The following is a 25,872-nucleotide window of genomic DNA, read 5'->3' as shown; positions in this document are numbered from 1 at the left end:
AAATCCCTAATGAAGACCATGGTGTCTACGAGATACCCTGTTTCAGTTGCCCACGTACATACATCGGACAGACAAAACGACGAATCCATAACCGTATTTACGAACATTCTATATCTGTCAAACATTCCGATACTACTTCAGCCCTAGCCCAACATCATATTCAAACAGGCCACAAAATAGATTTCGAAAAAGCAAAAACCATCGCCCCCATCCGCTCCTTAAAATCGAGAATCATTAGTGAAGCTATCGAAATCGAAAAACGGCATAACAGCTTGAATACGCGCGATGACGTGAAACGATTGCCGGCAACATGGCGACCCCTGCTTCAGCGACCTCCCGCCCACACCGCCCAGGCCACGTCAGTTCAGACCACGTCAGCCCATACCGTTCCCGCGCATACAGCGAGTATAAAAGCAGCGACACAGGATAAGACCGGTTCTCACTCGACACTGAGAAGTAGGCAGATTGAGACCTCAGTGCCGAGAGACAGTTCTTGCAATATAGAACACGAAACCCCGAACTCGAACCAAACCGTATCACTCTTGATAATGGCTCCAAAATGGGTGCCGAAACGTCGAGTAATAAATCCGAGAACTAAGTAATTTTCATATATACATATATATCTATATATATATATATATATATATATATATATATATATATATTAAAATGGATGACTTTAAAATAATATTGCCAATATTACCGAGTTGCAATCTTGGGACGACTTTATTGTAGGATAGTTCATTCGATTACATGAAATTAACTCTAACTTAAGAATAGCCATTAGAAAAATTATTTTAATTAATATTTCCAAAGCAATACTATTTTTAGAAACAATTGAATAGGACAATTTGTTGTTTTCATAAAATCTATTATAAATAAATTATTGACAATTTTATTAAAGAAGTATAGATTAATTATAAATATTTGTTTTTAAATAAAAATTATCTCAAATATTACAATAAAGATTGAAAAAAAAATTTTAAGCAAATTGGACAGTTTCTTTAACAATCTATTTATTGAAATAATGCATATTCGTTATGTACGCAAACAGTACACACAAATTTAAAAAAAGGAACGTCGAAATCCATAAATAAGAACCAAATATACAGCTAACTGCTCCTTCCTCATCCCTTCGCTCCCTTGAGTTTCGAAGCCAATCGATTTTAAGAACCACATTTTGAGGCTTTGTGGACGATTTCATTGAAAATCTATTTTTTTAGAATTTGGTAAGTTAAAACTATAAAGTATGTGCTTTTACTTAACGCTCATTGGATTTCTTAATTTTTATAAACGAAGCTGCTATGAATTAAATAAAAAAAGAGGCTAACTTTGTCCCAAATTATTTTATGACAATTTTTTTTCTTTTGAATTTGTGAAAAAATTCAGGCTTTTTAAATATAAAAAAATTATATTCTTTCAGGCAACTGTGGCTAACTGTTTATAAGCAAAAAAGAGACATGTTTTTGCAAAATTTGTTTGCAATATCTAAAATTAATTTTCTTAATTTTTTTAATGTTAATAATAGAAGAAGTCTTCTTCTAGAAACTACCCTAACAATTACTAAAACTATTTAATTTTCTGACTTATATTGTTGCAAAAAAAATTAATTTGCGATAAACAAATAAAATAACTTTTAAACTGTTTGACCGATCACTTTGAAATATTGACCATATTTTAAGCACTACAAGGCACAGCATTTCGTGAAATATAAATGTTATAAGTTTATTTTTTAAACAGTTATTAACATTTATAAAAAACCGAAATTTTTGACTTATTTTGCAACTTCTCAAGCAACAAATAAGGATAGAAACGTTTAGAAAACTCCATTTTAAAGGTTTTTATATGACTTATAAGTTTCTTCTCTTCTAATAGATTTCGCTACGAATACTAAAATTATATGGAACTTTCAAAATCATGTAATCAACCAGCACGGATCTATATTAAGGCTGATGTGAGAGTTGGACTTAGGATTTTTTTAGAAAAGGTATGTGATAACTTCAGTAATAATAATCGACTTATCCCCTTTTCAGATATGTCGGAAAAGTAAACAAATATAATATTAAAAAATTACTAACAACATCGATTTTTTTCTACTTTCCTTGCTTCCTCTAACTTTAAAATAATTTAGTTTAAAGCAAATTAGTAACAAAATAAAGCGAAAATTACATTTTCTATAAAATACGGCTGATTAAAAATGTCTTAGTTTATTAGTCTTGCCGCAAAATAGCAATAAATGCACCAAAAATAGGAGGAAACAAGCCTTAATATTCAATATTTTTAAACACTTAGATTAGACTTAGAATAAAACAGCCCACCAAATTTCATTAAAATCGATTTATTAGATTTCGCATAATAATTTTACAGCCTAAATTTTTTTAATTGAAATTTTTTAAATTTTGCACAAAAAAAAACTAGCTCATATAGAAGTTTGCTAATTTCTTTACTCATAAAAAAACACTTTACCTATCTAACGTACTTTATGGAAATGAAATCGTATTATTGGGCGGCCTCAGAAAGGTTTTAAAATTATAAACAATTTTTTTTGGCTTATAAACAAATAAAATATCTCGTTAACTATTAGGTTAAATTAAATTAAGAATAAAACGTTCAAAAAGACTCGGCAAAGGCATCTTTCAAAGCCCAAAAAGGTAAATTACGAGCAGTGGTTCCTGAGATACAGCCAGTCAAAGTTGACAGGCATTTGCGACAAAGGTATAAACAATAGGATGATAATCTTTAAACCATTACTTTTTTCTTTCAGATTTCTTTTCCGATTAAACTTTTATTTAAGGTATTTATAACATATATTATAAAAAAAACCATCGGTATTGCACGTGAAAAATAACAAAAAAGATTACTACTCCTACCTCCCGGCTTCTCCTAAAACTACCCCTCGTAGGGAGGACACTCGGAAAAAATCGATTTACCAAGAATACATCGTAGAAAAGCTCTAAATTTCTTATGCATTCTTTGCATGTTGTCACCATAAGTCAGTTTCTATAAAAGTGTTTAATAAACGTTGCACGAGTTTTGCCATTTTTTACGATTTTCCTGAGATTATTAAAATTTAACACTTTTCCATTAACCAATTACTACGGAATTTTCATTCTTAAAGTATTATCTTTAAAAAACGCTGAATTTAAACTTTAGAATTGCAAACGATTGCAGGTCACTGAAAATACTTTCACAAAGACGGTATTTGATGAAATTTGTAGCTGAAGTTGTGTACTTTAAAATAACGTACTTGGTTCGGTTGTAATGTGAAAGTTTAAATTCAGCGTTTTACATGCATATACAACAGATTTGTTGCCAAAAATCAAAACCATGCTTTCCGTCCTCTTATGCTATCGATATTGAAGTTTGGGTGTTAACAATGGAAATTTTATAGTGGTCGATTAATGAAAAATTGATAAAATTTATTGATCTCATTAGAATCGTAAAAAATGACAAAAATCGCTCAAAGTTTATTCATTTTACAGTTTTACAGAAATTGATTTTAACTACGGCAAAATACAAAACTGTAAAAGACAGCTAAACTCTTCAAAAACTCTTTATAATTTTAAAATATTCCTGAGGGCGCCCAAATAGTCCGATTTCAATTCCATAAAGTACGTTAGATATTTAAAGTGCTTTTTATGAGTAAAAAAATTGGCAAACTTCTTAGTGGTCTGCTTTTTGTTGTACAGGAAGTTAGAAAATCCAATTTTTTTTTAAAGTTCAGATTCCAAAATTATTATTTAAAATCTAGTAAATCGATTTAAAAAAAAATTATATTATAAACATTTTTTGGATGAATTATGAAGATCATAAGTTAAATCTAAGTGCTTTAAAAATATTGTATAAAAAGGCTTGTCTACCCCTCTTTTTTTGTATTTATTGTTATTTTGCAGTAAAAGTAATAAATTAAAACACTTTAACCTAGCCTTATCTTATATTCTTAATTATCGCTATTTTATTTAATTATAACTTTGCTTCAAAATGATTTATTTTAAAGTTAAAAGCAAAGCAAACTAGAAAAAAAAATCGATGTTTTTAGTTATTTTTTAATATTTTAATTTTTTATTAATGTTCCCGACCTATTTGAGAGAGAAGATAAGTTAATTATTATTACTAAAGTTATCACTCAACTTTTTCTGCAAAAAACCGAATGCTCTTCTCACATCCAAATACAGTCCTTTTTCCACAGATCCTCCCTGGACTATCATGTCGTTAAAATGTAAGCTACCCAGTTTTTGGAGAAAATAAAAATATAATAACACAGAATATACCACCCACATGTTAAATGATGTATTCTGTGATAATAATATTATGTTCGAAACGAAATTAGGAGCTGCAGAGAGCAATAAAAGAATCCGAATAACTATAGCAACAATATAAAGATTAAGGCACTTAGCACGTAGCAGTGCTACGTGCGAAGAAGGTAGAAGATGTAGTTGGAAGAATTACGCAAATGAAGTATAGTTGGGTAGGACACGTGGCAGGACAGATCAAAGAAAAATGAACAAGAAACATTGAACAATAATGACCATGAGAAGACAGTCGTAGTGGAGAAAGACCACAAAAATTATTCCTAGACGACATCAAATCAAAAGTGAGGAGAAACTGGCATCAAATAATACAAAACAGAGAAGAGCAAAGACCTTTGGAGAACTTCAGATAACTGAGAAAAAAATAAATGGATTTATTTTATTTTTAAGTCGATAAGCCGATAGAATGTTATTTATTTTTTGCAGTGTGTATAATACAGCTTAAAATAATTGCCGGAGTTGACGTAAAGAAAAAATTATAGGTTTATTGCTGTTAATATTTATTTTTTACATTAACTTATCTATTTACAATTTTCAGTATTTAATGATCCTAGTTATGGTTTCCATGATAGCGTGTGCAGTATATCAAATGTTAATTTCACTTTTAAAGACAATCATCTTGTTGGGAGGAATGGCAGGATTTCTAGCGGCTTATTTTATATATACTAAAAACATAAATTCCATTATTTGCATCTCCAGGATTAGGTAAGTCAATTGTAGTATGATATTTTGTTTAGTTCATTTTTACACATATTTATAAACATTATCAAATAACCTATGAAACCTACTACATAAAATAATAAATAATACATTTAGTGGCCTAATAATAGACATTATTGTGGTTTATATTTAACTTTAGAAACAATATTTAATCGGTGTGTTCTAAACAATAAGTGACAAAGTAAAATTACCGACAAAGCACAATGCAAACACATCAAAGGTTGTACACGAAGAGATCTAAGTATTAAACAGGTATTCGTTTAAAAATATGATAATTACTTATTAGTAGAATTGTACAATTACGAATGTATCCGAAAAAAAAAGAGTGATTTCATACAGCTCGACCTAATAGAGCGGTAAGTTGAAATCTCTTAGCGTACCAGGGTGTTGCCAAAGTTAGTGTAAGTTAACATCAATGAAGTGAACGAGGATTTAAATAACACCTCTATCACTAATGTGGATTTCAACGTTGCATTAACCTCTGAGGACACAACTAGTTCTTGCATAGAGCACTAACGATTCAGATGAACAAATCATAATCGATCATTTATGGTTGATAATATCCAACAAAACAACTATATAAATGAAATTAACAGGTATATATTTATTAATATTTAAATAATTATTTATTTATTAATATTCATTAATTTATTTAAATATGTAATTAAGGAATCGACAAGTTATGAAATCTATAAAATTTTATTAAATATCAGCTGATAACCGTTCTGTTAGGTCGAGCTGTATGAAATTTCGGGTATACTCGTATTTGTACGATTCCACTAAGCCGATTAAAAAATGTTAGCTTAAGTTAAATATAAACCACAATAATGTCTATTATTAAGTAAGTATCAGTACTCCGTATAAACTTGGTTCTCTAGGTTAGGTCATGGCGTTTTATGTCATTGCCAGTTTTCTATATCCATCGCGCATCCATATTATTTGACAATTTATCCAATAAGTATTTAATGAACCTCGGTCTCCGGCGTCTCCAACACTCCTAACCAAGGTAGCGGTTGGAACAAATTTGAAGCAGAGGATTCTAAGAATCCCCGAAAAAAAAATTAGGCTACTAAAAGGAGTGACAAATGCATATTACTTCAGACAATGTTAGAACTCTTATATCAGACCAGAAGTGGTGGAACTGGAGGAAGAGTTGAAAAGAATAAACTGGGACATCATAGGCCTCAGCAAAATAAGACAAAGAGGAGAAGCCCAAATTACTCTTAAATCAGGACACGTATTTCATTTTAGAGATGAAGAAGACACTTCATATGGTGGAGTAGGATTCATTATATATAGAAAGCACACACAAAATATATTCGAAATTATCAGCACAAACCCCAGGATTGTATCTCATTTTCAAACTAAATGCAAGATTGAACCTTAAGGTACTTCAGACATATGCTCCAACGACTACCCACTTGGATGAAGAAATTGCAGAATTTTATGAAGACCTACAAACAGGGTTTTATGCCACACCAGTATATTACTCAATAATTATTTCCCCAGAAAACAACGACCTGTATGAAGATACACTAACCAGACATATACAAGACTTGCAAGACGAAATAGAAGATGTAGATCAAGCAAATAATGACATAACGAAGGCTCTAAAAAAGGAAAACGGAGAAAATCTGACCGATCGTTCTGATCCATAAAGAAAAACTAAGCCGAAATACCAAAGAGCTAATAGGTAAAAGAAGACAGCTGATGGAAAAAAAACGGCTCCAACTACACAAAAATGAAGAAATTGAATGAAGATATCTACCGGTTAATCCAAAAAGACTTAAGAGAAAACAATACAAGAGACTTTACAATAACAATACAATACAAAACAGGACAAGAGAATTTACAGCCAGCTACAGGAACTGTGTTTCCTTAAGGAATAAAAGAGAAATAACTAAAATAATTTAAGAAAACAAAAGTTTAAAAGTTTTAAGGCAAAATACGAACAACATAGACAACAAAAATATATAGAAAATAAGAAATAAAGATAAAAACGTTACTACTGGTAGAACCAAAATCATTGAGGTTGTCGAATCCTTTTATCGCGAAATGTATGAGACCACCCACGAAATGCCAGATCAGCCCCTGCCCAAAATCATAAACCAGGGATCAGAATTAATGCCAGAAATAACTCCATACGAAATTAAAACGGTACTTTTAAAAATGAAAAATAACAAATCCCCTGGCGATGACGGAGCGAAGCGATCAAACTAGGTGGAAATAAAATTATCCAGGCTTTTGTCAAGCTTTTCACCGAATGTATCTACCAAAGAAAAACTTCTTCTCAATGGAACAATGCATTCATTATTTTATTACGCAAGCAAGGAGACATAACAGATCTAAAAAAACTTTCGTTCTATTAGTTTGTTTCACACATATATAAAACTTATCACAAATTTATCAAAAAAAGACTGAACGATAAATTAGACTTCTACCAGCCTAGATAACAAGCTAGATTTAGATTGGATACAGCACTAACGACCCCTTTTTTTTAACGCTTCTCTCTATTTGGATCGTCGAATAAAGGCATCTCCTAATTCTCGCCATTCATCTCTGTTGTTTGTAGGACGTTTCCACATTAGTCCTGCAGTTCTTTTAATATCGTCGCTTCAGCGCATTTACGGTTTACTTCGTGGTTGTTTGGCTTCATATGGCCGCCAATTACTGATTTTTTATGAGAGTACGTATGAGAATCTTTCGAATGCTGCCCATCCCATTTTTACACGTCTGCTTATTTTGGTAGTCTGATTTCCTTTGCTTACCTTGAAATTTTGACCCATATATGTATATTTATCTACGTGTTATATCTCTGTCCCTTGGATGTTTATCATCGGTATGTTATCTTTGTTTGGCATTAGTTTAGTTTTGCTGAAATTTGCATTTTCCCTGATAGGACTATCCGAAGGAGTTCCTACACGCTACCCATAACGACCCCTTACTAGCGATAAAAAACCTCATAGAGAAGTCTCAAGAATACAACAAACTATTAGCACTGATATTTGTCGACTACGAGAAAGCATTCGATACCATAAGCCATCAGAAAATGTTAAAAGCATTAAAGAAATGCTAAATAGACCATCGCTACACTAACATAATCAAATATATCTACCAAAATTCCACAACTAGCGTAAGACTATCTGAACAAGAAACAAATAAATTCTGTATACAGCAAGAAGTACTGTAAGGAGACACCGTCTCTCCAAAGCTATTCACGACGCTTTTAGAACATACTTGTAAGAAGGCATATCTGAACGAGCATGGTATCAACACAAATGGAGAGAAGCTCAGTCATTTGAGATTTGCAGATGACATCATTTTTATAGCCGATCGTATGGATGATGCAATAGTAATGATAGAAAAATTATATCACGCTTCCTCGGAGGTCGGACTAAAGATTAATATAAACAAGACGCAAATAATGAATAATCTAGTGCTAAATCGAAATATTACTGTTAATGGTTGATATTGTGCAAACTACATCGTATATGTACATAGTACATGAAATTCGGTTGGGCAGTAATACCCAGACATGTGAGCTTCTGGTCCAGATGAAATACTAAGTGAATTGTTAAAACTGGTCAATGCTGGTTGCTGACATCAACATTTATTTATCTACCAAAGAAAGTAAATGCCAAATAATGTAGTGATTATCGAACGATCAGTCTAATGTCATATACCTTAAAAACCCTGCCAAAAATCATCCATAATAGAATACACGCTAAGCTGGAGATGGATATTAGTGATTCCCAATTTGAATTTCGGAATGGAGTGGGCAAAAGAGAGGCACTATTTTCTTTTACCGTGCTGATCCAAAGATGTTTGGATGTTAATCGAGATCTTTATGTATGCTTTATAGACTAGAACAAGGCATTCGATAAGGTAAAACATGACCGACTTATAGAAGTACTCAAAAACAAGAATCTGGATATGAGGGATGTAACATTGATATCAAATTTATACTACAGCCAACGATCAAATGTAAAAATTGGAAAAAAAGTGTCAGAAGAAGTGGAGATAAGGAGAGGGGTCAGGCAAGGTTGCATACTGTCGCCGTTATTGTTTAATGCTTATTCTGAAGAAATCATACAAAAAGCTTTGGTAAACGATACAGTCGGCATAAAAGTGAACGGAAGTTTAATTAACAACATTAGGTATGCCGACGATACAGTCATAATAGCTGACAACTTGGAAGACTTAGAAAGAATAATGAACAAAATATTAAGATATAGTGGGAAATACGGACTCTCTCGTAACATCAAAAAAACCAAATTCATGAAAATTAACAAGAACAACAATACAAACTAAATATTAACGGTAGGCGGCCAGCAGATTGAGAGAGTAAAAAGATATACTTACTTGGGAACGATAATCACATAAAATAACGATTATACTGCAGAGATAAGAGTCAGAATTAAAAAAGCACGTGCTAACTTCGTGAAAATGAAAAAGATTTTATGCAGAAAAGATCTGACATTGGCCCTCAGAATAAGGCTAATTAAATGCTATGTACACAGTGTACTCTACTAAGGAGCTGAATCATGGACATTAAACCGGAATACAATAAATCGATTTAACGCGTTTGAAATGTGGACATTTAGAAGATTGTTAAGGATTCCATGGGTAGATAGAGTCACGAATACAGAAGTGTTAAGGAGAATAGGCAGAGAGAGGGAAATGGAAAATACAATAAAAGAAAGGAAATTGCAGTATCTTGGACATGTGATGAGAGGCGAAAGATACAACATGTTGAGACTCATAATTCAAGGAAAAGTAGAGGGTAGGAGAAGCGTAGCAAAAAGACGCGTTTCCTGGTTGAAGAACCTGAGAGAGTGGTTTGGTTGCAGCTCAAGGCAATTGTTCAGAGCAGCTGCCTTGAAGGTCAGAATAGCCATGATGATTGCCAACCTTCGTCGCGGAGATGGCACGTAAAGATGAAGAAGATGTGAGCTTCCACGTCGCATAGGACTAGCCTGGGCAGCGTTTGGTAAATTAAATTATGTATTTAAATTGTATCTACCCATATGCCTCAAAAGGAAAATCTTTGATCAATGTGTGTTACCTGTACTCACTTATGAAGCGGAAACCTTTACACTCACAAAAAAGGTAGTAAATAAGAATCGCGTGACTAGAGGGCTATTAAGCGCGAGATGTTGGGTGTCTCTCTGAGAGACCGAAGCTCAAACAAAGAAATACGTCTTAGAACAAAAACAACAGACGCCATCGAAAAAATCACGTCACCAAAATGAAATTTGGCAGGACACGTCGCCAGATTATCAAACAATCGATGCATAAAACATATTGTTGAATGAAGACCAATACAAGAAGCGGTGCAGAGTAGAAGATGCTCATAAACTAGATGGACTGACGACCTGAAGCATATCAGTAAGAGCTGGATGCAAGCCGCACACGACAGAGAGCAATGTAAAGATCTTAGGAAGACCGATATTCAGCAGTAGACGCATACAGGTTGATAATGATGATTTAAAGGATAAGCAGTGATTAATATTACATTTTTCTGTAATGATATATTGCTTGTTTTCAGCGGCAATTACCATAACATATCGTCATCTACATTTATTTTTAACCTCCACTTTTTATATTCCCCAGTTTCCTTAGCATATAGCTTGAGTCGTCAGTTTCAATGGCTATTATTACTTGATCGTCCGCGAACAGAAAATAGTATATTATATCACTCCCCACCGTTAGTCCCATTTATCCACATATCCGTCGCCATAGTTTGAGTTCATTTTCCAGGTATATTTAAAAAAAAAGCGACATTAAGATACATTTCTTTCAATATTGTTTTTTATGTATAGCCACAACTTATTTAAATTTAGTTATGCGTTTTTCCATAAGCTGTTTAATAGTGAATACATCGTCCATACTCTGAAACCATTTTGACCTTCTGATTTTTTAATATTTATACTACTGACTAGACTAGTACTCGTCCATACAGCCTTTCTACAAAATATATTATACTGATTCGCGTGTAATATTTGCATTCTTTCCTGCTTTCTGTCTTATAAGTGGAAAATAAGATGACTCTATTCCAATCTTTAAGTTTATCTTCGTTTATCCAGCCAGAGCTGCTTTGAGTAGTTCGTTACTAATATTTCCTGAACCAGATGCTTTCCCATTATTTAGCTGCGTGACAAATTTTCCTATTCCTTATGCAGGTATTATTGCTTCTTTTTAAATATTCCCTTTCTAAATTTCTTCGTAAAATTCAATTATATCTTTTGTTAGGATCTTTTTTTTTTTATTGTATAATGGCTTTGGCATAGCCAATTAGCCAGACTATTTGTGGTAATTACAATTTTTGATTTTATTATCTAAGACTATTTATAATATAAATTTACAGGAAGTAATATGTTCGTATACACATTCAATTTTTGACATATTTACAATTTTTAATTTGAATACCTAAAACTATTTATAATCTAAATTTACAGGATGTTATGTATTCGTAGATACATTTTAATATCTGCTTATTATTTGAAAAAATAATTGTATTTAAATTGACAGGCAATGAACAATTTAGCCCAATTAGTTTTTCATACATCATGTTGATACTTTGTACTGTCCACACTCCAATATAAAGTGCTGCAGATCTCCCACTTTACCACAGGAGCAATATGGATTATCAGTAATACCTATGCTGTGTTTGTATGCAGGAGTGAGTGCGTGGTTTGATCTTATTCTGTTTATTGTTTTTATAAATAACCTATTTGTCTCATATTTGAACCATCTCTCATTGGGTATTAGTGGTTGGCAAGCTCTAAAGTTTATTCCAGTTGTACTTTGGTTGTATAAACGTTGCCATCTCTGTTTGCAGTTGTTTCTACTGATATTATCTATGTCTGCTACTGGAAGAAGTATGTTGTTTATATTATGTTTGGTTAAAGCTGCAGATTTAGCTAATTTGTCGACTTCTTCATTTCCTAATATTCCAGAGTGTCCTTTTACCCAACAAATAATAATCGAGCTACCTGCGAAAATAATATCATAATGTAACTTCTTTATTTCTATCTCAATATGGTTTAGGTTTTTTGTGGTTTTGATAGAAGTGAGTTTGTCCATAATGCTTCTACAATCAGTCAGAATGATATAATTATTCATACCAATAGAGGCTATATATTTTAACGCAAGAAATAAAGCTGATAGTTCGGCAGTATATATTGAAGCTTCATTGGGCAATCGACATGATTCTTTGTAATCAGAAATTCCAGTGATATATTGCACAACCCGTTTTATTTTGAATTTTGGAGCCGTCAGTAAAAATATATAGAAATGCAGGCCACTTATCTTTAATTATTTTATTGATCATACTTCCTGGAAGATTTGAATCCATATAATATGTCTCTATTATCTTAGAGAAGAGAGTCTTAGGAGGTTGTGTATAAATTAGTGGTATTTTATTTTGATACAATTGTTCTTCAAATATTGTTAGTTTCCTATAACTTTCAACGTATATGGGAGTTTTTTTGTTACGCCAATATTTATGGCTTAAGTCTAATATATTCAAGTTACGAATATTTTTTAAATAGCTGGAGTTTTTTGATATAGCTCTAGCTACAAACTTATCTGTACAAAACTGTCTGCGTAGTGTAAGGGGTGGCTCTTTAGCTTCAATTTCAATAATACTAATAGGAGTAGATTTTAAGTAACCAAGACATAGCCTCAAACATTTATTTTTTTGGGTTTCAATTTTATTAAGATGTCCTGTTGACGCAGACCCATATAAATGACAACTATAATCAAAAATTGGTCGAATCATTGAGCGATAAAATAGCAATGCAATATTCGGGTCAGCTCCCCAATTGGTTCTACAAAATGCTCTAAGGATATTCATGGAGTTTTCCGATTTTTTTATAATAGAATGAATTTGATCCTTCCATAACAGTTTACGATCCAAATATGTGCCTAGATATTTTACACAATTTTTGATTGGAAATTCTATTTTTCCTAATTTTGGCGTTTTTTGGAAAAAAAAAACAAATTTCAGTCTTTGTAGTTGATATTGATAAGCCTAGAGAATGGTAATAACTTTTTACACAATCTAGTGTAGATTCGAGTTGACGCCTACAAATGTCAAGGGTAGTATGGGAGGTATACAACACAACATCATCTGCAAACTGCAATATATTAGAGTGTGGAGGTACTATCTGTTCTAGATCTATATTATACAATGAAAAAAGAAGTGGACTTAAAATACTACCTTGTGGTATACCTATATTCGTTAGCCTTGGCGCTAAAAGTGTCTGATTTATTTTTAAGTAAGTCCATCTATTCTTGTACAAGGATATAATGAAATCTGAAATTTTAACTGACATTCCAGGATATAACAATTTCTTATGTAGAATATATAAATTTATGTTATCAAATGCAGAGGTTACATCTATAAATGCTGCAGCTGTTGATTCTTGATTTGTGAAATTGACCTGAACAGAGGAAACTAGTGAAGTAAGAGCATCCTGTGTAGACCTGGATTTCCGGAAGCCATATTGAGATTTGGGAAGGATATCTTCGGATTCAAGACATAGCCTCAAACATTTATTTTTTTGGGTTTCAATTTTATTAAGATGTCCTGTTGACGCAGACCCATATAAATGACAACTATAATCAAAAATTGGTCGAATCATTGAGCGATAAAATAGCAATGCAATATTCGGGTCAGCTCCCCAATTGGTTCTACAAAATGCTCTAAGGATATTCATGGAGTTTTCCGATTTTTTTATAATAGAATGAATTTGATCCTTCCATAACAGTTTACGATCCAAATATGTGCCTAGATATTTTACACAATTTTTGATTGGAAATTCTATTTTTCCTAATTTTGGCGTTTTTTGATAAAAAAAAACAAATTTCAGTCTTTGTAGTTGATATTGATAAGCCTAGAGAATGGTAATTACTTTTTACACAATCTAGTGTATATTCGAGTTGACGCCTACAAATGTCAAGGGTAGTATGGGAGGTATACAACACAACATCATCTGCAAACTGCAATATATTAGAGTGTGGAGGTACTATCTGTTCTAGATCTATATTATACAATGAAAAAAGAAGTGGACTTAAAATACTACCTTGTGGTATACCTATATTCGTTAGCCTTGGCGCTAAAAGTGTCTGATTTATTTTTAAGTAAGTCCATCTATTCTTGTACAAGGATATAATGAAATCTGAAATTTTAACTGACATTCCAAGATATAACAATTTCTTATGTAGAATATATAAATTTATGTTATCAAATGCAGAGGTTACATCTATAAATGCTGCAGCTGTTGATTCTTGATTTGTGAAATTGACCTGAACAGAGGAAACTAGTGAAGTAAGAGCATCCTGTGTAGACCTGGATTTCCGGAAGCCATATTGAGATTTGGGAAGGATATCTTCGGATTCAAGCCAGTATTCAAGCCGATTTTTGATTAATCTCTCTAGAGTTTTTAGTATACAAGAACTTAAAGATATAGGTCTGTAAGACTCAACGTTGTTATCTGGCTTTCCTGGCTTCTTTATAGGCAATACAATATAGTCCTTCCATGTTTTGGGAATTAAACTTTCATTTTGCCATATATTGTTAGAAATTTGTAATAATAATGATTTGTATTCTGTGGGTAAAAAATATAACATAGAATATGATATACAGTCCATCCCTGGAGACGAACTATTATTTTGTTTGAGTCCATAATTTAATTCCCACAATTCAAATGGTTTTTCTAGATTGGAATATTCTCTGGAAACGGTGACTGTAACTTTGTTTATTTGGTTGGGTACCCAAGGAGGTGAAATTTTCAAGTGGAAATCTTCTATCCATGCAGCTTCGCAGTTTATCGGGAGTTTATTGGACTGTTTTCGGTTTTTGTAGCGATGTACTTTCTTCCAGACGTCGCTGATTGGACTGTGGGAGTTAAGGCTTTCGCAGTAGTTTATCCAACTTTGTTTTTTCTATTTTTAAAAATTTTCTTTGCTAATGCATCCAATTTTTTATATTCAATTAAATTATGAATATTGGGATTTGTTTTATAACGTCTATAGGCTGTTTTACGGTTATTTGCAGCTGTTTCGCAGTTATAATTTCACCATGGTTTTGGAATCATTTTTTGTAGGATCTATTTTATTTTTTGATACTTTTGGAATAGCAATGGATGCGCATCTATTTATTTCATTGACTAATTCTTCAAAGTTTGAGGAAGTATTTCTGAAGAAAAGTTGGATGAATACAGATTCCAATTTGCTTTATTTAGATTCCATCTTTTTTGTGTATTGTTACCAGGTGGTGTTGCTTGTTTGGAATTTTCTAAGGAGATGGTCAAGGGTAGATGGTCAGAACCATGTGGATCTTGAATAACAGACCAAGTTAATTTAGATATAATGTCCTGGGTGCAGATTGTTATGTCGATTGCTGATGGACTGGAACTCAGTGCAAGAGTTGGAGAACCATCATTTAAGTATAATAGATTACATTGTTCTATCGCCTTTAATAAAACTTTACCATGAGTATCATTAGTTTTGCATCCCCATGCCATATTGTGAGCGTTGAAGTCCCCTCCAATAATGAATGGCGGAGGAATGTGTTGAAAAAAATGGATCCATTCTTCAACTGTTACTCTAATACTTGGTTCTTTGTTTATGGATATTATATGTATAGGTTTATTGATACAAGAAAGTTTAACAGCCATGCATGTGTAAGTAAAATTATAGTTATCTAATAAATTTATTTCTTCTGCAATTATTTTATCTTTAATTAAAATTGCTGTACCTCCATAGCCATCTGGGCGATCAGATCTAAAGCAATTATAACCAGCGAAGTTATAGAATTTTCCTGGTTTAAACCATGTTTCTGATAACATGGCCACATACACATTTTTTTAAATAAGTAAGGCTTCTAAATTTGGTTTATTAGAAACTGCTGAGCGGCAGTTCCATTGTAAAAAATTTATAGGACTAGTTACGTCTGAGAAGATGACGTTTGTTGTCCATGTAAGTCTTCTTGCAAGATCGATGCCGTACTTAGTTACCTCTTTGTAATTAAAAGAAAATAGTAAATATTCGGGAGTTGCCCATTTTTCTCTGCATCGTATTATGGAACCTCTTTAGAAAAATGAAATCAATCTATAAGTATACGTTTGTTTATTTTTGTTTTATAATCAAGTATTTTCTTTTTATTATACCATAGAGTATTTTATTTATCAGTCTTCATGTGGCGAATTGTCGTAGTAGTCCCTGTAGTCCACCGGCAAGGTAATTTTTAGTTGTTGTAAGTCTTTGAATATACGACTATAATACTTACTTTAAGCCGATTTTCATGAAGATTCGGTAAGCTTTCAATAGGTTTAACTGAGACCTTTTTATCACATCGCTGTGGCAGTAACTGCTATTCATCTGTAAACCATAACATAAAGTCCAGGTTCCCTTGTTTATATTGTAGGACACGAATATCTGTGACCTAAAAAACAAAACATTAATAATGTTTTTGTCTTCTGTGTCTGTAGAAGACCAAACAAAATTAACATTAAAAGTACCTTGGCATCTCCTATGGCTTTTTCTGGTCTTATTGACTTATAAAACTGTAAACTTGCGAAAGATTTAAAAAATTTATGGGTTAGGTAAGATACGTTGTAAGGTTTAGGATGTTTGCGAGCTCCAATACAAACTTCTGGATATTCAGCTGGTACATAAATTATTTTGTTTTTCAGTTTCCTCTCTATGGTGGCATGCATTTGAGTCCGCTTCCATCTGGGTATGGCCTACCTGTTTGCCACGTTTAGTAATGCATTTGCCAATATTACGTTTCTATTTTGCGCTGTACATCCATCGCTGTACAATATAATTTTAGTATCCTGTCCAGGTTCTCTGTGAATACTCGGCAAAAGTTCCTCCGTAATAAACTTGACAATTATGGTAGCGTAATTGTCAGAGGATAACCCACCTTCGGTCTCGTTCTAGAGATAACAAAATCCGTCTTTATTTTTTATATTAAATATACAGAAATTGTGCGTGCATATCTTAGTTTTATAATATAGAGATGACACATTAGGTTTAGGTGCCAATAACACAGCTTGCGTGTCCATTGTGAATACGAATTCTTCTGTATTTTTATCCTGTACTTTTTCAAGTCTAGCTTCATTCTTTCTTTCTATGTGCTTATTGTGTTCTATGTCAGGTATATTTCCGAGTTTGTGAGAGAGGCACTTTTCGCATTTATCTTTTTTTGTACAAGGCTTTTTTGATGTCCACTCTGGCAACAAATAAAGCTAGGGCGAACTTTTGAGGCAATAATGGGATTCCATTTTTAGAATATTGTTCAAAAACTCTTTAAGTGATTTCACTTATACTTCGTAGGGAGTTTTTGTTGTGTGTTGATTTGTTTTGTAAGAAATATTCTCTTTGCCTTTTTTTTCAGTTCCAGATAGTCATTTTGGTAAGACACAAAGTGTTTTAAAACATCGGTTGACAAACTCTCACGCGGCATTCGTTAGTCAAGTTTAAGTTAAATACCATTCTGCTTTTTCTTTTTGTTAATAATGGGTCTTTTATGTCTCTTGGCTGTTTTGTGGGTACCTCTTGTAGAAGACCAGTCACGAAAACCCTTTTTCCCCCCAAGTCATCCTTCAAAACATTTCAAATATAGTTTTCGTTTCTTCTTCTGAAACTTCGCTACATTTTAAAGCACTTTTATCAGTTGTCCTACATTTGCATCGAGGTTTAAAAACTCGTTTATTTTTTTGTGTTCTTTCCCATTTCCCTTCAATTTTTTTACGCCCAGTATACTGTTGCCCATTTTCCCTGTGAAGCTTGTTCATTTGATCTTTCCATGTAGCTTTATTTACCTGACACCTTTTTCTTCTCTTAATTCTCCTTGGTTCTTCTTAACTGTTAGAATCAGAGTGCTCAGAATAAGGTACAAGTTGTGCATTCATGCAGTCGCTATCATCACTGAAATATTTGTCAATCAAGCTAGAATTGTAATAACAGATAATCAGATAGTAAATCAGTAACAGATTTCAAGAAAACAGACGAATTATTCTCGAGACGCGCAACAGTCATAATCTCTTGGAGTTAGCCACGTTTCGGTTTTGTTATGCTAGTGTTAGGAGTTGACCGTTTTATGTGTTCGCCGTTTTCTCCGTAATTTTAAAAGCTAGGGAGATATTTTATTAAACATAATGTGAGCGACAACTAGCAGCAGTCGACAACGCCAAAACCTGTATTTCGGTAAAAAATGGAGTTAGCCGATTTGCAAGTTAAGCCATCGATATATATTTACTGTACAATCTTTTGTGTTATGAAAATCATGACATTTATTGCACCTGGGACGTGCTTTGCATTGAGATCCAAGATGTCCAAAACGAAGGCAAGAGAAACATAATAAAACTTTTTGAACATATGGTTCGACTTCTTTAATTACTTTATTAATTATGATATATTTTGGAAGAGTTTGTGCTTTAAAATTTACAATACATGATTTGGTTGGAACCTTGTCTATTACTGTTTTATCTTTGATATGTTTTTCTACCTTTCTATTTATTCTTCTAACTGAAGCTACTTCAAACTTACAGTGCATATCGTATTGTTTAATTTTATTTTTGATGTATTCCTCAGAAAATTCAGTATCTATATCTCTAATTATACCCTGTCTATGTAGTATAAACTTCGGAACGTAAACATCAAAATTGTTGTTTGTAAATAATGAGCAAGTTTTTTGATTGATTAAAAAATTGGCCGATTGATAGTCTTTAAATTTAATTCTAATTCTATTCTTGCCGATACTTACAGTTTCTCCGTTGTTTTTTGAGTTACCGTCCCAGGTGTTGTTTATATTGGATTTTATTTTTTCTATATTAACATCTTCCTCCATCCGACTAATATCTGGAGGTTTGTCTGGTGGTCTCCCCGCATAATCCATATCAAGTTTTTAATAACTTAACACTTTAACACTTTGAATCTATCTTACATTTATTAACACTTAACGTATCCAAACAGTAACCCCCAATGGGGGTAAAATAAATTCAAATACACTGAACTTTTATATTTTTCTTAGTCACAAATTGTTTTACAAAAAACTTTTCACTTTATATAGAGATAACGTTAATGAGCTTCGAACGACAAAACAACTTCCTCGTACAAAGCCCACAACTGGAATGGATTAGGATCTTATGAAGATAATCTTTTTACTCCTGAATGCCAATAAGATGTACTCCTGCAGCGTTTTTATTTTGTGTTCGTAGTCCTTAATTAACTTTTCAGGCTTTACTACGCACTAAATGATCGACTTTAAGTCTCATGTAGGTTATGTTAGGTTTATAAATAGGTAAATTTGTTGTTATTTGTAAAAAAATATAACTAAAATTTTAGATATCGTTTCGTGTGTTTATTAATAAAGCAATAATTTTTAGTGAACATACCTTTACTCATCAGTATATGAACATAATAGTACTGGGTGGTTTTGTTATTGCTCTGATTATTCACGGTCAACAAACAGAAGCTACATATAGGCTAGATTTTGTTTGGAAGCTTCAAGCTACAGGTAAGCTTTTTTATATACTACCAAGTACAAAGAAATAAATATAAGATCTACATTTTTTTATGACTAATTTTAATTAAAGTATAGGGAAAGTAGTCGTGGTGCACATGCAAGAAAAATCTCCATTCAGATTTCTCCTTACAGGAAGGGTTCTTAATGCACAAGGTGGACTAGCCATGTTAGCCGGAGTTTTATACACGCTGTACCAGCATTGTACCTTTGCTTCACCATCTCGTTTTTATCGTTATTTAATGTATTACCATATTAAGAAATGAATGACTTTCAGAAATGTCTTCTATAAAATTAATTTATTAAGAGTAAGTTAAGAGTTAATTTGTATTTTCCCCTTAAAACTTTTTAGGACTTTGATATCTAATTATCCTTTTTTTTTATATGTTTGTTCCAGGTAAAATTTTGATCTATGTGGAAGTAAAATATATTTAACCACGATGTCCACCGATATGGGAACAATGTTGAGAGATACGATAAGGCATGTGACTGTCACAAATTTCACTTGGTTATTTTTTTTCTTTCATTTTTGTACCATTTCATTAAGGAGATGAACTGGGTTTGAGGATTTTCTAAATCTATCATGTCATTAAAAATTCTCGAAATTTTAAATACTGTTGATCATGCTAGTGATTAAGAGGATACATAAAGCTAAGATCTAATGGTGTAGCCTGTGTGTAGTATGCGGAGGCAATCCTAACATAGTAACAAAATAACTCCTGGCTTTTTCGATGACATCTAAGTTCCTAGTGTGAGAAAGTTAACCGTCAATAATTAGAAGCGCTGAGTCTTTTGATGATGGTTTAATGGAAGATATAAAACGATCAAACCAATCTGCAAACACATTGCATGTGAATGCTAAAATCTGAACAGTTCTGTTAAAAGCTCAACTACAGCCTATCGATGTTTCTTTAAGAGATCATCAATCAGCCCTGAGCTGTCCATTGTTGAACATAGGCCTCCTCTAAAGTTTTCCATCTGCTTCTGTTCTGCGCCTCTGCTATCCAATTGGTCACGATTCTTTTGACGTCGTCGGTCCATCGCGTTGGGGGTCTTCCTCGGCTTCGCTTGTCAGCCCGTGGTCTCCACTCAAGCAATTTTTTTGTCCAACTGTCGTCTTTCATTCTTGCAACATGTCCTGCCCATCTCCATTTTTGCCTTGTAATATGTTCGATAATGTCTTCCACTCCGGTTCGTCTACGAACTTCCTCGTTTCTTATTCTATGTCTTAAGCTTATTCCAAGCATTAATCTCTACATCTTTTGTTGTGTCCTTTTCAATTTTTCGGCTAATGTTTTTGTGAGAGTTAAGGTTTCTGCTCCGTATGTGAGGGCTGGTAGAACGCACTGGTTAAAAGCTTTTCTTTTTAAATGGATCGGTATATTTGTTTTAAATACGTCTCCCATTTTTCCGAATACAGCCCAACCCAGACTTATTCTTCTGAGTAGTTCGCATGTTTGGTTATCTCGCGTTAACCTTATTTCGTGACCCAAATACACATATTTTTCCACAAGTTCTATGGGCGACTTTTCGATTTCTATTAGCTCATTGGGGACGAGATTGGTCATCATTTTTGTTTTTCCATAGTTTATTTTTAAACCGACTTTCTGGGTTACTTGCTGTAGTTTTTATAGCATAACTCTGGCTTCTCCTAAGTTGTCTGTTATGAGAACAATATCATCGGCATATCTAAGATGATTGAATATCTTTCCATCGATGCTAATACCCTTTGATTCCCACTCTAGCCGTTTAAATGCGTACTTCATAACTGTTATAAATAGTTTTGGCGACAAGGTATCTCCCTGCCGCACCCCTCTGCCAATTTTTATCTTCTCAGTCATGCAATGGAGGTTAACGGTTGTTGTCGCATTTTCGTATATATTTCGAATAATATTTGCATACCTGTGGTCTATTCTGCATTCTGATAGTGCTTTTAAGATAGCAACTGTTTCGACTGTGTCAAATGCTTTGTGGAAGTCGACAAAGATAAGAGCAAGGGGTCTGTTATATTCGATAGACTTTTCAACTAGAGTTTTAAGGCATTGCAAATGGTCGTTTGTTCCGTGTCCCGCTCGAAATCCTGCCTGTTTTTCTGATTGATAGAAATCGAGTTTTGCTTCCAATCTGTTTGTCAGTATTCGAGTAAAGAGCTTGTATAGGTGTTTAAGCAAACTAATTGGCCTATAGTTTTCGAGATCTGATTTATCTCCTTTTTTGTGGAGGAGGATTGTAACCGAATTCTTCCATTGACTTGAAAGGTTTTCACTATGCAGACATAGATTTAAAAGTGTTTGGATTCGGGACAGTAAAAGTGGACCTCCTAGTTTAATTGTCTCAATGACTACACCATCTTCCCCCGGAGCTCTATTATTTTTCATATTTTTGAGGGCATGTTGAATTTCCTCTCGTGATATATCTGGTATATCCTCCGATCCTACATTATGTACCTTTTGTATTGGTTGTTCGATGAGCTCTGGAATAACTTGAATTTTATATAATGTTTCATAGAAACTTTCCACTATATGTAATATGCTTGGTCTATCTGAGATAATATTTCCATTTTTGTCTTTAAGTTGGAAGATTTCTTTTTTGCCATTTTCCATTTTTCTCCTTAATGCTTTCATGATTTTGTTGTCTTCTATAGTTTTTATAATTTTTCTCGTTGTTGTATTTTCTAATATCCCGTCTGATGGCTTTAGAGATTTCTTTATTGATGCTGTTTATATCTTGTGAGTCAACATTTCCTTGACTTCTCAGCATTCTACGATCTTCCATTTTTTGTTTCGTTTCTTTACTATTTTTTTGTTCTTTTCCATGTTTAGGGCCAAATTTTTCCTGAGCTTGTGTTAATGTATCTACTATTTCTTCGTTTAGGTTATTTATGTCTTCTCTTGTTGTATTTCTGAGTAAGTTACTGGTGATATATTTTTCAAACTCAAGTTCATTCGTTGGGCGTATCCAAGGTTTGAATTTTTTACTTTTTATCATCTTCAGTCTTTCTTGCTTAATATTGACTTCTACAGTTGCTCAGACCATTCTATGATCGCTTGCAACCGAAAATTGATTTAAGACTGTAACATCTTTGACTATATGTTTTTTTGTCAGTGATGATGAAGTCGATCTCATTTTTTGTCTTACCATAGGGGCTCTTCCAAGTCCATCTTCTATGGATCTTCTTATAGAAGAAGCTATTCATTAAATATAGATTGTTTTCTAATAGGAAATTTAAGAGTATTTCGCCCCTTTTGTTTCTACCTGGTGTGCCCAAATTTCCAAGGGCATTTTCAGCTGGGTCAGTGCTTATTCCTATTTTGTCATTAAAGTCGCCACATATTACCGTAAAATGTTCTTGGTCTTCTGAAACAGCTGTGTACAAGTCATCATAGAACTGTTCTATTTCTTCGTCAGCGTGACTCGACGTTGGTGCATAGACTTGAATGATCTTTATGGAGTAACGGGTGTTAAGTTGTAATTTTGCAAGTATGTATAACTCTTGTGGAAACTGCTTTTACTGATATGATATTCTCAGCTAGTTTTTTATTAATAAAGAGCCCAATGCCCCCATTCCCATCGTTTTCTCCGACATGATAGAAAATGTGACCAAATTTTAGAGTGGTTAGGCTTTCTCAATTGATTTTATCAAGTTCAGATTCCATTTCTATAAAGTTTTCTTCCAATAGCAGGGTTCTTGCATTGAAAGTTGCAATTTTTAGAGATATATATCTGTTAGATGGTTTTCTAAAATATGTCAGAATTTTGTCCCCCCCAGAATACGTGGGACTGACTGATAGTCTATCAGTGTGAGATTCTGAATTTTTCTTTCTACTCACCTGGGGTAAATCCGTTTTTGTATTCGTATCTGACATAATAAAGGGGTAATAGCAATTAACGTCACGCTTGCTTTGCGTGTTGACGAGTTTTTAGTTCAGCCGCCCATTATGGGTACAGACGCTGTTGACAACCGCCCAATATGGGTCAGACGCTATCGGTTTGATTTTATACCATCCCTAAAATCCAGGGATGACACTTCCGCCATCCACGTCGTAACGAAGATCTTCTTCTCCGCCGTGCCTACCGTTGTGGTCTTCACCTGTATCCCTAGGTAGGGGTCCGTGTTATACCCCACAGAACTGGGTCCCGATCTAGACTTGGCCATCTATTCACTCCGGCCTACTGAAACGATAGATAACCACCCCCGCGATATGGACGCGCCAGATTGGAGTTACCCATGTGAGCGACAGAGAAGGTGGCTCTGTGCTCCGTGAGCCGGGTTAATGGACATGTATGATTCCATGACCAAAGGCCAAATCTTTAAGAGATATCAGTGAAAGTATAAGGTGTCTATTCGAAAACTCTTTAACAAGTCTTTACCAGCAAGTTTTGTTTAATTTGAAAATCTATGCACAATGGCATTCCTAAGTGCGAGTTGGTGCACTATAGAATGTACTTTTCTTATGGTAAGGCCATACATTCGGCTTTACATGTCAAAAATATGGGTTACACGCTGTTGTTCTTGTTTCTCTGTGAATATTCTAATTTTGCTTTTAAGTCTAGCCAAATGGCCCGTAGCTGGCTTTTTTACCTTTACAATGTCGCTTTAAACTCTTTAATGGCACCTCAAAATATTATGGGCTACTATGCACACTTTTTATAGCTTGTCGCAGTTTATCATAGTCCCATTTTGCTTGGCGGTCTTCCGTTTATATTTTTAGCCATTCTGTTGTCCTGAAAACTGACTTTAGAAGTGAGTTGGGTATTGGGTAGGCCACATCAAATACAGATGGCATTCTCTTTCTCTCTTGTCGTTTCCCGATTACTGAGGATCGTGATATCCTCCAATATTCCTATCAATTTTTCTTGAATGAGTTTCTAGCTGAATTCCTAATTTGGTCGGACCATCTAGTTGGTGATCGTCCTCTTGATCTTCTCCCCGGAGGAACGTTTCCAGAAACAATTAATCTCTCCAAACTATCGTCACTTCTGCGAACCACGTGACCGAAAAATTGCAGAATACTTTGCAGACATATTGTAACTCTGCCGTAAATAGTAAAGGTCCAAATACAGTTTATTGTGGAAACAGAAGGCGTTACAGAGTTTATTATCTTTCAGGATGTCAGCGATTTTGTTCACTATTTTATAATCCTAAGAGATGGTGTAATTTTTTTTAGAAAAAACAAAATTGATTATTTTGCAAAAATGTAGTTATGTTCTTCGTATATTAGCCTTACGTGAAAAATTTCGCCGGATAGGGACAACAGACTGATCACTTGATAGGAATTAGGCAAAAGGAAATTTTTGCTAGTGTAAAAATCATCATAATGTCAGCGTATCTTTCTCTATCCCCGTTATATTTTTCAAAATATCTGCCAAATAATGCTACATGTATCTGAGATCATTATGCTAGTCTTACAGCTTTCCTTAGTATGTTGTTGGTTGGCAAATAATTTGTAATGGAATGTTTGAAGCTGCTGTTTTGCAAGTCCGTAATATCAATTTTTATTATTCTTGACAATTTATGGCCCTGGTCATTTAAATTACCCTATTTTAATGTTGATTGCTGTATAAGATCAGAAGGATTTTAGTGAAATAATTGAATTTGCGTTTTGTCCTAAAGAATATTTTAATACGTTTGGCTCAGTTTCTCCAGCAGCTACTTTTAGAGAGTGCGCTTTATTTCTTATAGGTATCCATAAATTGACAATAATACAAGTGTGGTCAGACAATCTGGTTTAAAAATAGGTGGTCTATAAATATCATTTATCAAACTAATTGCACAATTATTTAAGTAACTTAATACTTTTTTTATTCATATTTTTACGGTTCTTATTGCATATATCATATTTCCATATTTTCCTTTCATTTGCCTTCGTTATTAACGAATATTTTTAACTCGTGGATTTTTCAAATTTTTTATTACACTTAATATTTTCGGTTATTCAATAGATGCGTATTTGGTTCAATAAGCTTAAAACTTTGGAAGGTAAATTAAACTCCACTTATTATGCCTATAATCTTGATACTTCTGATAATGGTTAATAATATAAGTTTTCATCATTAAGTTTGTTTTCTTCAGACAATTCTGTTAAGAATTATCTTAATTTTATCTTAAGTGATTTCTCAAGCTAGTACAAAAAGTTTTATTTCAAGTTTTTCTTATTTTCTACTTGAATGAAGTAAAGAAAATTTGTTTTATTCATTGTTGTCGTTAATTATCTATACCAATAATTTTAAATTGGAATTTCTTGATTCATTTATAGATTATAAATCAAAAGAAAAATAAATACATTAACTTTATTTCTTTAA

The 25,872-nt window shown here is 33.2% G+C and overlaps 1 protein-coding gene across 3 annotated transcripts in view; it reads left to right on the top strand.

Moving 5' to 3' along the window:
* Positions 1 to 25,872, top strand: part of LOC140451697 (adenylate cyclase type 6) — a 3,083,308-nt gene that overhangs the window by 2,797,453 nt on the left and 259,983 nt on the right. For all 3 annotated transcript variants that reach the window (XM_072545540.1, XM_072545547.1, XM_072545553.1), the window contains 2 exons: positions 4,849 to 5,015; positions 19,433 to 19,563. In XM_072545540.1, the coding sequence (XP_072401641.1) occupies positions 4,849 to 5,015; positions 19,433 to 19,563 (298 nt within the window). The remainder of the gene's footprint in view (positions 1 to 4,848; positions 5,016 to 19,432; positions 19,564 to 25,872) is intronic.

Source organism: Diabrotica undecimpunctata, chromosome 1 (assembly GCF_040954645.1).
Source record: "Diabrotica undecimpunctata isolate CICGRU chromosome 1, icDiaUnde3, whole genome shotgun sequence".
In the NCBI taxonomy this organism is placed as follows: Eukaryota; Metazoa; Arthropoda; class Insecta; order Coleoptera; family Chrysomelidae; genus Diabrotica; species Diabrotica undecimpunctata.
The sequence above is the reverse complement of the archived record's forward strand: the minus strand, read 5'-3'. Positions and strand labels throughout refer to the sequence as shown.